Source organism: Dermacentor variabilis, chromosome 1, assembly GCF_050947875.1.
Source record: "Dermacentor variabilis isolate Ectoservices chromosome 1, ASM5094787v1, whole genome shotgun sequence".
Taxonomy (NCBI): domain Eukaryota; kingdom Metazoa; phylum Arthropoda; class Arachnida; order Ixodida; family Ixodidae; genus Dermacentor; species Dermacentor variabilis.
Genome location: NC_134568.1, coordinates 210,065,281 through 210,078,049, shown reverse-complemented (window position 1 = coordinate 210,078,049; position 12,769 = coordinate 210,065,281). Strand labels below are relative to the sequence as shown.

General features: G+C 42.1%; 1 protein-coding gene across 3 annotated transcripts in view; it reads right to left on the bottom strand.

The window, feature by feature from the left end:
- The window catches only part of c11.1 (maestro heat like repeat family protein c11.1), a 212,376-nt gene that overhangs the window by 86,904 nt on the left and 112,703 nt on the right, over positions 1-12,769 (bottom strand). For all 3 annotated transcript variants that reach the window (XM_075703967.1, XM_075703969.1, XM_075703968.1), the window contains exons 20-23: positions 11,214-11,366; positions 9,802-10,004; positions 3,076-3,313; positions 1,080-1,184 (exon numbers count right to left, since the gene is read on the bottom strand). In XM_075703967.1, the coding sequence (XP_075560082.1) occupies positions 1,080-1,184; positions 3,076-3,313; positions 9,802-10,004; positions 11,214-11,366 (699 nt within the window). The remainder of the gene's footprint in view (positions 1-1,079; positions 1,185-3,075; positions 3,314-9,801; positions 10,005-11,213; positions 11,367-12,769) is intronic.

The following is a 12,769-nucleotide window of genomic DNA, read 5'->3' as shown; positions in this document are numbered from 1 at the left end:
AGACTGATAAATTAAAGAACCAAGTTAAGGCCATGTGCACATTGTCTTAACATTCAGTGTGTTTAGATGGCTCCTGGCTGCCAGTCATAAAATTAAATTAATGCGCTAAATGCGTTGTGTTTTATTGACTACCATTATTGTTTTCATCAGTGACTTGAAGTATTCCACTTTCACTTTCAGAGGTAAAACCCACTTTAAATAAATACTAGTAAAATACATTTTGTCTTTATTTAAATTTTTATTCTCTACAGATAACTGCTGACCTGGCAATCGCAGTGTAAGAGTCAACACCGCCCAGCATGCAACAAATAAAAATGGTCTTTTTATGTGACTACGTAATTGAATATGTGAACAAAGTGCAGAGTAGCTTCTAGCCACGTAATGTCAAGGCCGTTGGAGGGGGTGGTGGCAAAATATTGCAAACTCATGATGTGTGTAGCAATCAGTCTGGTGCAGTGGCTACAGACCACATCATGGACCATGCTGCTGAAAACAGTGTCTTGAGTAATCTCCCTGCACCAATAAATTTTCCATTCCCTTGCATTGCACTCTATACATATTGGCACAGGGCAGGAGAGAGAGAAAAGGAGAGGGGGTAAAGTGGACTGTTTTCAGAGAAGTGCCAGTGAAGGACCCTCAAATGCAGGCTTATCCTGTGCAGAATGAACAATACAGAGTGGTGTGCAAGGAAAGGAGCAACCTGGTGGTCCTGAGTGCACTTAAATATACAAGGTGATGTTCTAAATAGCCTCATCTAAATTTTCCACTACTTGCCAGTGAAATTAATTCTGGAGTTTTAAATGCTAAAACCATGAGTTGATTATGAGGCACACCATAGTGGGGGACTCCTGATTAATTTTGACCACCAGGGGATCGTTAATGTGCCCCCAATGCATGAGACATGGGTGTTTTTGCATTTCAACCCTATCGAAATGTGGCTGGGATTTGGTCCTGCGACCTTGTGCTTAGCAGCGCAACACCATAGTCGCTCAGCTGCCACAACGGGTACTTTGCCAGTGAAGCACGAAGCTAGATCATAAGAGACTGGTATTTTCATCTGTCAGTTTTGCACAACTTACCCCAGACTCGATATGACTGCTGTAAAGCATCATAAGCTCCCAGATGGAGTTCAAGCAGCGCTCTCTCTCAAACTCCTGTTTGGAATTGAGCCAAGGAACCAGCACCTGTGAAAATGCAACTTGCAGCTCATTATATAAGTCTTGAAACATTGTGTATGAGCCCAATCAGTGTGCATAAACATTACTACTATATGCATTCCAATTGACTAAATTTGATATTGCTGTAGTGAAGAACTTAGCAGTCATGACAACACTGATTTACTAATTGACAAAAATATAGCATAACACTGACAAGAGCCGTAACAAAGTTTGCTTGACACAGGTCACAAATTACCATTGCACCGCACTGACAAAAATTTTTCACCAAGGAGCAAAATATTTTAGGAAATGTTCAAATAATGCCTGCTAGAGGAAACTTCAAGCATGGAGAAAAAAGGTAAACATGGTGTTCTAAGATTAGTGGTTAGCGAGCAATTATTATCCACAACTAGTAAGGCAAGACCAAACCAGTGAGACAGGATTGTAAGACTACATTTCATGGTAACATCTTTTACTATTGTATTGAAAGAAGTGTACATGTTAATTTCTTCAATTCACTTCAACTGAGATATTTTTAGCAAGAAGCTCTTGAAGAACACAGATTAATTATTGTATATTCAATCCAAACGATCCTAGAAATATAGAAAACAATATGCAGCTCAGCAGTGCAACCACACGGCTAACATTTCACACGTGTAGCCTGAATGACAAGCTCCTATGAGAGAATAGCATAAAAAAGTCAAAGAAATTGAAAAGATAGGTTGTCACCTGCCCCCCCAAAATAATTGGAAGCAAAGTATGCCACACACATCACAATCCATACCTTCCCCTTCAGTTCTGCTTATGTTGTAATACAGACTGGGCCCCTCTTTCAGGCAAATGCTCGAGTTGGTACTTCTCATTTCATACAATATTATGACAAGCTACATTAATAAATTTGGTAGGCACTGGCGGGTAGCTGCTGCAATTGCCATTTCAATGGAAAGTTAAGAATATTGTTCTCTATGACAGGTTTCTCACTGTAAATCTTGAAATATTCCAACTGGCACTAACTGCAGTGTGACTGGCAGCTTACTTGTGCAACATGGTACTCTATTCGTTAATTGGTGAATGTGTAAATCCACTCTACCGCTGATAAAATACTATTTGTTTAACTCTTCAAGAAATGTCCGCGCTGCAAGTACTTCTCGTGGCACCTACAAACATAGCTAATTTACATATGTGATTGTATAAAACATCATCTTCCTTAGAAGAAAGGGAACTGAGGGTCCCAATTTTTGCTAGTCTCAACCATATGAAGCCAACGCATAATGTAGCCAAGGAAAGGATCAGGGAAGTTATTTGTAGTTTTAATTGAAGTGTAGAAATTATAAGCTAACAGAAGTGAGAGGACAAAACAATAACTTGGAGCCAGCAGTAGCTGAACCCACAACCTCTGCATTACGTGTGCGCTGCAGAGTTCGCGGGTTGTGAACGTAGCAGCAGCTGCCGCCATAGCCAAATCGGCAGCGCAATGCACATGTAATGCGGAGGTTATGGGTTCAGCTCCCACTTACAGCAAGTTTTTTTCATTCACTTTCATTTCCCTTTAGCTTATCATTTCTACACTTACATTAAAACTACAAAACTCTCCACTATGTTTTCCTTGACTTCTTTATATGTTGGCTTTATATGGTTGTAACCATGTTCCTTAAGCATTAGAAAATATAAACTAAACATGCTACAATGTTCTACAGCACTAGGCTAGCTGGAGTTGCATACTAATTCCACAGCACTTAACATCCAAATGCATGTAGTACCACATTCTACAAGTTAAATCATGAATCTTTTTAACATGTCATGTAGATGTTGCACTGTTGCACACTGCTGATGAAGTACAGAAAGTGTATGTCAAAGCACTCATAACAAATGAATTTTCTTTGTGAGATATTAATTTACTTCCTCTGCAATCACTCACCCTGATGATAAGCTGAAGGTTATCAGCAGTACGGTCCTTGGACAATAACTCTGCAAGGAATTGATCCAGTGCACTAAGGCTGCCTGCCACCAACTCTGAATGGTCATGCGATTGATCGCCACTTGCTGCATCATCAAACGAAATGGGAGGACTTCGCAATGGCAGCGGATATACTCGTGAAACAGCCATTGTCACAAGAGTCGATATTTCACTTGGTGGCAGAGGTGGGTCCAACTTGCTGGTAGATATGTCAGTCAAGAAATATTTTGGCCTTAAGAGTTTATACATACATAATTACATACATAATGCAATCCCTGCTTTACCACACACACTTTTTTGACACATGAGAAAAGCAGCTGGAATCAAAGCAAACATTAAAAATTTGGCCCTAGGGATAAAGTGGACTACAGTGTGCCAATAGACCTCACACAAAACTTGATGCCATCTATCAACAGCCCTGCACAGATCGACCATGTTATGGAGTTGATGCCAGAGTAGCCAGAGGCAGGAGCACATTCAGCTCCTAATTATGCACCTAAATCCAGCTCAGTGTCTCATGTTACACAGTAAAATTATGGAAAAAAATTTATACCTTAAAGGGAGTAAGCAGAGCATTGTAAGAATGCTAATGTCTTGTCCCTTATAATTATGGCTAATAAGCATTCTTAGTCATTTTTTGAAAATTTTGCATACTTTTTTTTCAGTTTATAAATCAACACAATTTTTATATGTATGTGGATAATTTTTCACATCAAGATTATACTGGTATTTTCAGTGAACATTATCTGGTTCACTACTTCGTTAATGCTGAAATGTACTGCACAACTGCAAATGCTGTTCTACAGCACTGGTTGCATCAAATATGCAGAATAAATACACAGAACAACATATTAGAGAAGCAGTCTACCAAAGGTGCAATGCCTTACAGCTTTGTGACTCAGTGGGAATTAAGAACAAGTGCATTTGAGACTCAAACACAAATAGAGCAAGCCTGTATTTGTAGCATTATGTGAGTGCAGAGCTCCAAAGAATAAATGCATAAAAAAATGGCTCAGTGGGCACAACTGTCTGATGAGCTATTGTGAAAAGAAGAATCGAACTTTGAACATAACCTAAAGGAAGCGAGAAGTGAACCATGAAATTTTCTATGTTACCCCATCTGTGACTAACGAGGGTGCCGAACCAAACAAAAACTGAAATGAAAACTGGAGTTGAACAGCTGAAGTGCAACCAGACAGATATTTTTTTTTTTCCTCATCATGGAACTCAAGCCAAACTGGAACTTTTTGAAGGAAGCTTTCCAAGTCAGACCATAGGTTCATCCCAAGGTTGTTGCTGAAGTTCTACCATCCTGCAGCGCCATTGCACTGTGTTGCATGCATTGACTTTGTTAAATCCATACTGTGAAACAATATTAATGTGACAAGTTGCGGTAAAAAATACATGCTCCTCATATCAGAAAATGATGAAGTTAACATGTTGCTAGGGATGTCAAATTTAAGGAAAGTTTTGAGAGAAAAAAATTTCCTTTTTGTGAAAAACTTGGAAATACTGTAAATGACACTCAACAGAGTGATGGTAGCTAACAATAATGCATTTAAGGCATAAATTTACGACATTAAAGGGGCACTAAAGAGAAACACTGAATTAGTTCAGACTGATAAAAGTATTCTTCAACTCTACTTTCATTGATTTCACAAGATTAGGTGGTTTATTAGACAAGAAAATGATGCTCAAAGTTTCATTTTTGAATTTCACGCACAAATCCCACGGCCAGTGCGTCACTGCAACATCAAGGATTGCAAAGCATTTTTGGCATTTTGGCCGTTGTGGTTTAGTAAGCATTCTTAAACCTGCCTTAATTCAGTCTTTGGCTCTTTTACAAAACAATGTAGTCCATTTTTACCAATAAAAATTTAACTAGGCCCGAGCAAACTGTGCACAACTGTGCATACTCTGTGCACACGTGTCTGTTGGCACTATATTAATAGCTGTACCCCACAACATGGCGCTGATCGTCATATTGGTCTATGCTTCTGTGCAATTATTAGCCTCTTAGAGCGCTGTACACATTGGGGATCTGAAAAAAAAATAAGATGGCTTCATGCAATAGCTTCAAATTTACATATCCCTCAATCAAAACAACACTCAAGATTAAAAGTTGCGAGGTGCAGTGTTTATTCCAGCCCAGCTGTAGTCATAGGGATATAATGCACTACTGTTAACCTCAATATAACAAACATCAGTGGTATAACGAAATCCTTGGTGTAATTAAGCATTAAGCTTTTACAACTTCATGTCCCCAGAACAACATGTATTTCCTCAATATAATAAAGTGTATTGATCCACAATTTTAATGAAACAAAGCTTCACTGCTCATGATGGAAGTCAGAGGCAATACAATGGAAACTACCGCGAGTGCCAGTGGTCAGATGGTTAAATTATATGTATAGTCAACGTCCGATATGTCGGACACCCTAGGGGCTGTGAAAACGTCAGAAAAATCGGGCAGTTGCAAAAAAATGAATGTGCCTTTTACTGCCCCAAAGGGCTTGGATCGCCACAGGCACATCCTAAATAGCTCTGAAAGCCTGCCAGATTGCTTATTAGGCGCATCAGTGCTCGCACTGCGACAGGGTACAGCGGGTGCATGCGTATGTAATTAAGGAATACATACAGTGCCCCGTGAGAATTGCCCCTTCCGACTTTTGCTATGCTTCATCGCGTAACGCTTGTATTGAAACGAAGCTGATTTTCGGGAACCTGCATTATGCAAGGCGCCGCTCTTTCCAAGCTTCGAAGTTACTGGCGAGGATTACAAAGGTGGAGTCGGCGCCATTGCTAACGGCAGCGAATTGTTTTAATGAAAAGCATGGCACCAAACAGCAAGAAGCTTGGTAGCGAATGTCGAAGTAGCTAGGCCTAGCATTGCTGCGGTGGCGGCTACAGCTGGCAGCGGACGTGCGTGCGAGAGGGCCGGTTCGAGGCGGAGAGTTAATCAAAATGGCCGTGATGGTGGCTTCGATTAATGCCGTTTCGGACCTGTGGTCATGGCAAAAAGTCCTAAAATTCGGACGGCAAATTTTTTTTTGCGTCCGAAATTTTAGACGTTTTCTCTTGGGGTACGTGGCAATACCGCGAAGGCATCCGAAAAATCGGTCCTTGACTGTATATCTGTTTGCAAACGTACCGCCAAAGCTGAGCAATGTCTTCGATGGCAGCAACAAATTTATTCTGTTATGACGTTTAAGATTGTCGGCACATCTCGCCAACACTGACGAGTGCAGTGTCGAGCAGAGGGATGGAGGAAGGAATTTTCTTTGCTCCATGAGCAGAGACACTAGAGAGCACGTGTATCAGCGCATCGAATCGCGCATTTTATGCACTCCACGCGTGCTTTGCGTCAGCACCCGTTTCGTTTTATTGCGATAGCAACTATATGGACGCTCCAGGCGCATTTCTGTTGTCGGCGACGCCGTGAGGTTCCGTATAAAATCCAAAGGCGATAAAATCGTCGCTACACGCCATAAGCTGTATGTGAGAGTGAAAGCGTTTGAAGGTGAGCCGGCAATCGGGGCTCAATCGAACACCACCTAGATAAAGAAAAGGCCTAAGCGCTTGGCGAATGAAGTCACAGAGAGGAGGCCGACGGCGCGCTCGGGGATATGGGTTGAATGAAGGGATTGCTCATTTACATGCAACGTTAACCGAAGCGCAATTAGTGTTTTTTTTTTTTTTTTTGCATGGTTGAACAGATCACACGCAGAGTACAGCTCAGGTTTATCAACATTTTGCTGCGTACACGTATGCTTGCCTTTGGTCTATACACTCTGTGGGCACAATTTTGTAGCGATGCATTATCTAATGCTATTTCCTTTCCCACTTTCTCCGCTTTATCAGAGGTCAGAGCAACGCTCAGTGGCCCACATTATCAATGGGACCAGCCGGCTGTGAACAGTCGATGATAAGAGTCGCATGGAATGGAGAGGAAGATATCACTACAAAATCCGATCAGATTCCGTACTGCAAAAGATCCGGCACCAGGCATGCCTGCTCCGCAAATGTGGTCACGATGTTACCATCCATTGGGTCCCTGCGCACTGCGGTATCCCCGGAAACAAGAAGGCTCATAGACTGGCGTGCACTCATCTCTCCATTGTGTTAGCCAGAGCCTCCGATACACCTCATCCTCTCCTAGCTATCACACCTGAGATAGAAGATCCGATTGCAGACAAGCATGCGACCAAACAACGGTGTGCCGCCTACCTCACAGCAGTGGGCAATCCACTCTCTACACCGTCGCTACCCTCGAAGATATTCACACAGCAAGAGTCAGTCTTGCTTCGGAGAATTCAGACAGGCACCCTTCTTACTCCTCACTTGCTGAACCGTTTCTACAGGGGTGGAACACCACCACACGTAAGTGGGTTCTGTTCCACGTGCAAATGTCGTTTTGATTTCAACCACCTGTGTTGGGAGTGCCCCCTCTACATCCCACCTAGGCTTTGTGCCCTGGCCACCATAAAGTGGGGACCCTGGCCTTCTTCTCTCCGGACTTGGGCCTGCTCGAATAACACACCTCCGGACCATGCCATCGAGCTCTGGCGAGCACTGCTGTTGTTCCTCCAGGACTCGGCAGCACAACCGGTTGGCGATTGGCTCTGCAACAGCCACAAGAGTCATGTGGCCCCACTTTGCTGCCTCCAGGGCGTTCATTAATGAAATGGAGGCAGCCTCACCCTTCCCCTTTTGCAATAGTACCCCCTCCCTTTCCATCGCAGCTCTCTCGGCGCATTCTAATGTGGAATAAACGTGGTTTAATTCATTCTACAAAATCACAACACATATCTGAACCATTGTCATGCTGTCACTATAGGTAGGCAAAAATACAGTAATGCATGCATCGAATCTTTGTCCCTCGGCAACGTAACAAAAGTTGACCCCACTGTGATAGCTCAATAATTATGTATTTTTTCCACAACAGTCGTTGTCCAGCACATCCCTCAAAGGTGGAGTTGGCAGCACTTGAATCTGCCTGAAGGAGTCGCCCAGGACTGTGTTGCTATTTAACATGTAAATTAACAAACACTGGACGCGTGGAACGGAACTTACATGACAAATTGCACAAGTTGCAAATGCAGCCATTATGACTTATTGGTTTGGCTTGTCCTGTTGTTTAGTGCGAATGGCGACTACTAGATCAACTAGGCTTCACTAGTTTCGGTTTTAAAGGGATACTAAAGTCAAATATTAAGTCAAGCTAAAGTGATAGATTTGTGCTTGAGAATCTCTAAGGCGTCAATATTATCGCGAACAGAGCCTTAATAATCGAGAAATTGAGGCAAATGCAGGACATGATTAGAGACTCCCCTGGGAAATTCAAGTAATTGCCCGATGATGAAAGCACTCCTCAGTTAAATTCTGTCACTAGTACTCAACCACTCGTTGCACAAAACAACCTTGTATTGTATTATCAGACGAAATAAAATGGTACTTGTCCAGTTCTATTTTATGTTTAGACAAAAGAATTCATTGAAATAACCCTTGACAATGACGCAGGTGGTCGAACAGTTTCGTCTTCTTTTGACTCCACCCACCCTTTCGCATTGCAGTAGTTATCGTGTAGTGCTGTTCTGGTTTTGCTGGCGTGCAAAACTCGTACAAACTGCAAGTAGCAGAGAATTCAACTTCCATGTGATGTCGCGGGATGCCCGAACGATCTGTGCCACTTGGCCAGAAAGCAGCTGCAGCGGCGAATCCACCGCTTTGACTTTATCTGCCTTGGCTCGGTACCACCGTCCATTGGGCGCTGTTTTACTCACCGACGGCAGCAAAGGGTGCTGATGGCACATGCAACATCACCACTCCCCCGGTTGGGTGGAAGGAAATTTGAATTTCTATAACGGTATTCGGACCTTTCAGATGCAATTTTCTCGTAAACTCAGTCTCTTCTTGGCATGAAACAAGTGTTGCGAGGTTTCTGGAATGATATATAAACAGTCCACGTCGACTTAGTATTAGCCTTTAGTGTCCCTTTAAGGAGGTGCCAGCAACATGGCTGACAACCCCCATGCTTGGCGACTTATCAAAACCAAAATATCGCTATTACTGCTCATCTCGGTGGTTAAATTAGCACACATTCGCATAGTCTAAGTTCAAATTACCGCAAAGCTCACTTGTAAAGTGCTCAAGACATCAGTCATCCTTATACGTTAAGTGTAGGGGCCAGTGGCAGTGCTGCAGAGCTGTCTGAATTATCAGTCGCCGACTGTATAACAATCAATTGTCACAAGTGAAGACCAGACGACAGTGCATCCAACACCCAAGTGATGTGCTGCACATTTGGAAGTCCCGACAGTGGCGAAGTAATAACACCTAAAAAACTATATGGATTTAGTTGGCAAAGAAGGTGTTTTCATAATCGGGGATGCTTAGAACATTATAAATAAAGAAAGTGGTTTCAGGATCAGCGCTGACTGTTCACCGCGTATTATTTTATTTTTATTTAAAGCACTACCATTAAGGCTATATACTTTGATTCAACCAAGCGAGTTCGACAATCGCACTCGTAGCCAAGCGCATTTTGCAGTAAATGCCACTAAACCTTTCCATCTGATAGCCTGTGAATGACACGAACAGTGAAGTACACTTGCTTGAAATGACACTAAATTTGCCCGTCTAACAGAGGTATTAGTTTCAACACATTGATAGTCAACCAGAGGATACACAAGGCTAGCCAGAGCCATGAGAACCAGAGCCCTTGTTGAGGATGTGACAAGGACTGGATTCTCAGCCTTGAGCAATTGTTGCATCTCAGTAACCAGCTCGCCCCTTGAGTAGAAGACATACTGCTCCTGAAGTCTGTCTGGGTGAACTGCATCTGCAATCATCTTCACAGTGCGGAGCATTGCATTTCGCACTGAGGGGTCCTGTAATGCGATCGGCAACCAATGTTTTGCATTCCAAGGCACTGAAGTGCACAAGTCAATAAAGTCCAAGGATTCCAAGACAAGTGCAGAGTGGTCAAACTTTGTGCAAACATGCAATGAATAAGCACGGCATGCTCACAATAAGCAATACATCAAAATTAAATAGGCCACTGTAACCAACTTACTGTGTTAACCTAAAATGGAAAAGAAACAACAGTGTATGATATTGTGACACAGTATATGGCCACTACTTACGCAGTACAATGGACTTCCATTAATTTGGTTCTAATAGAAGGTCCTGGCCGGCACCTCTGCACTTCTATGGGCCCAAACTTTCGTTATTTCAATCCTAAATATTGGCCTTCATTGGAGGTAGCATACACGCACCTGACCCCTATAGTGACCCCAATAGCAACCCCTGTAGTGGCAGCATGTCTCAGCGGAGCTTAAGGGTCAGTGAATGCACTAAATATGCGTCATCTCTCGCTGAATATGCCTACTTTTAGCCCGCCCTAGGAACATTTCAAGCTATAACTGTAGCTCGCGATGTTTGGTCACAGCATTTAAAAGCATATTGGGCCAAAAATTGCCCGTGCAGTGCAATCAGACAGCAAACTAAAAGTGTCTTTGCAATGTTTTTATGCTTTGCTGCATAAAACAAATGCATTGCTGGAAAGCTGACTTTAAAAAGTATGTGTGGCAAAGCTAAGAAACTGGCTGCTATTGTGCAGCAACTTTTCTTGTTAAAAAATCGGGAGCACATTAAGTTTCTGCTTTGTTTAGGAGCTGCAATGTCATTTACGACCAGTTTACTACTATGGACAAAGAAACTCGGTGTGTGTTTTATTCGGGGGTGTGTTTGAATCGGGCAAATACTGCCAAATATATTAGTGGTGTGTATTGCAGTTTTTTTCTCTCCATCTTGTTTCATCCAACCCACCGGATAATTAGATCAATCTGGTTGGTGCCGTCAGGGTTGAATTAATGGAAGTCGACTGTATTAGTGAAAGTCCTCATAACAAATGATGAGTTCACAGCACACAAAAGTTGAAAGCTTTACTAAAGCATTTATAATACTTAGTGCCAAGCATAAACAAAAATTATCTATCCAAACAAATAAAGAAGTTTAAAATCTGGGCTATCAAGCTGCGTTAATAAAATTAACAGAAAGAATTGCTTGAACAACACTGACACTAAGTTCTATCATACCTTCGATGCTTGGTAGAATTTGGCAGCACTTCTCAAAATGGGTGTTTCAATTCTGGTAGTCAAGATGGATGCTGGAGCTCGTAGAGAAACATGGCCATAACTCAGGACAACTGTCGCCAAAAGCTTCTCATGATAACTGTCACCAGTTATATCCTGTGTCAAAAGTAAAGGGCAACAGGAGAGACATCTCTTGTTTTTGAATATGCAGAGCAATAAAATGCTGTCTGTAAGCACTTTACAATAGAAACATCAGAAATTATACTTTATAAACTACACAGGACATGACCTGGCCTTTACACTGACAGAGTTCCTTCTCAATAAAATAATGTGATATTTTAAGCTTACATCAGTATTTATCTGCTACGTTTCCTCCCAATCAAAAGCAAGTGTGGGTTCACTTCAGACAACACATTTAAACATTGTTATTTAGTCGAACCTGGATATATTGAACTTGAAGGGGATCACAAAATAGTTTGATACATTGGTAATTTAAAATATAAAAAATGCCTATCTGAAGCTTATTTGATAACTCCGCATGTCTCAGACAGTCTCCCAAGAACATGAATAGCGGGAATTTACCGATCTCATGCCCGGAGCCACCCAACGAAAAGATTTGAGTGCCACCCATTTCTTGTGGAGCGCAATTATTGGACCGGGAGGCCTTTTGCATTCGAGAAGCAGTACGGAGATATTTTTTCCGGTAACGAACGGCCGCAGGTAGCATGCTTCACATCACAATGGCTCGCACTATCAGTATGTTTCACCACATTACACGGCTGTAATGCAGTGCAGATTGCTACAGCAACTCTGGAATTACGGAGTGCAAATAAGATGCTTGCTGCATGAACCTTTCATCCTTTGAGGCACACACCTTGCTCACTTTCTCTCCACGGCATGTACTGTACTGCCTTTCATATTCAATGCCTTGACAGCATCTGTCAAAACAGTACCGTTTCGGCAGCATGAATACTTCCGATAACGCAAGAAGTGATCGCGATGTCGTTAGAAGTGCACTAGCAAAGGCGCAGCATGGTACAATGAACAGGACTTCAATATATAAAGCAAATGTGGCAGTGAATGGGAGTTTGATATACCTGTAGTACAGTGCTATGCTTTTGCATGGGATTTCCAAGAAGATGTTACAACTGTTTCATATAGAAATAATTCTATATACCCAGGTTCAATATGTCCGGGTTTGACTGCAACCCCTACAGGAAGTGTCCACAATTGTGCACACCAAGACAGTGCTTCAAAAAGCAAATGCACTAATGAAAATAATGGCAACTAAAGCATACTGCATACATCTTGAAACATGTCTGATTTTACCTGGGCTGCAAGTTTGAATAATATGTGTAAAGTGCTTTAGCAAAATGAGTTGGATGGGTGCACGACTGCTCATCGTGTAACAATGTCGTCATGAATCAGGTTCATTTTTTTTGTTTTTTTTTTTTACCTAACATCAAGCATATTTTTCAGTAGCTGGATAGAGGTTCTTTCCAAGTATGCCAGACATGAAATAACGTTTTCATATCCGACGTTCCAGTAGAGAGCCCCCA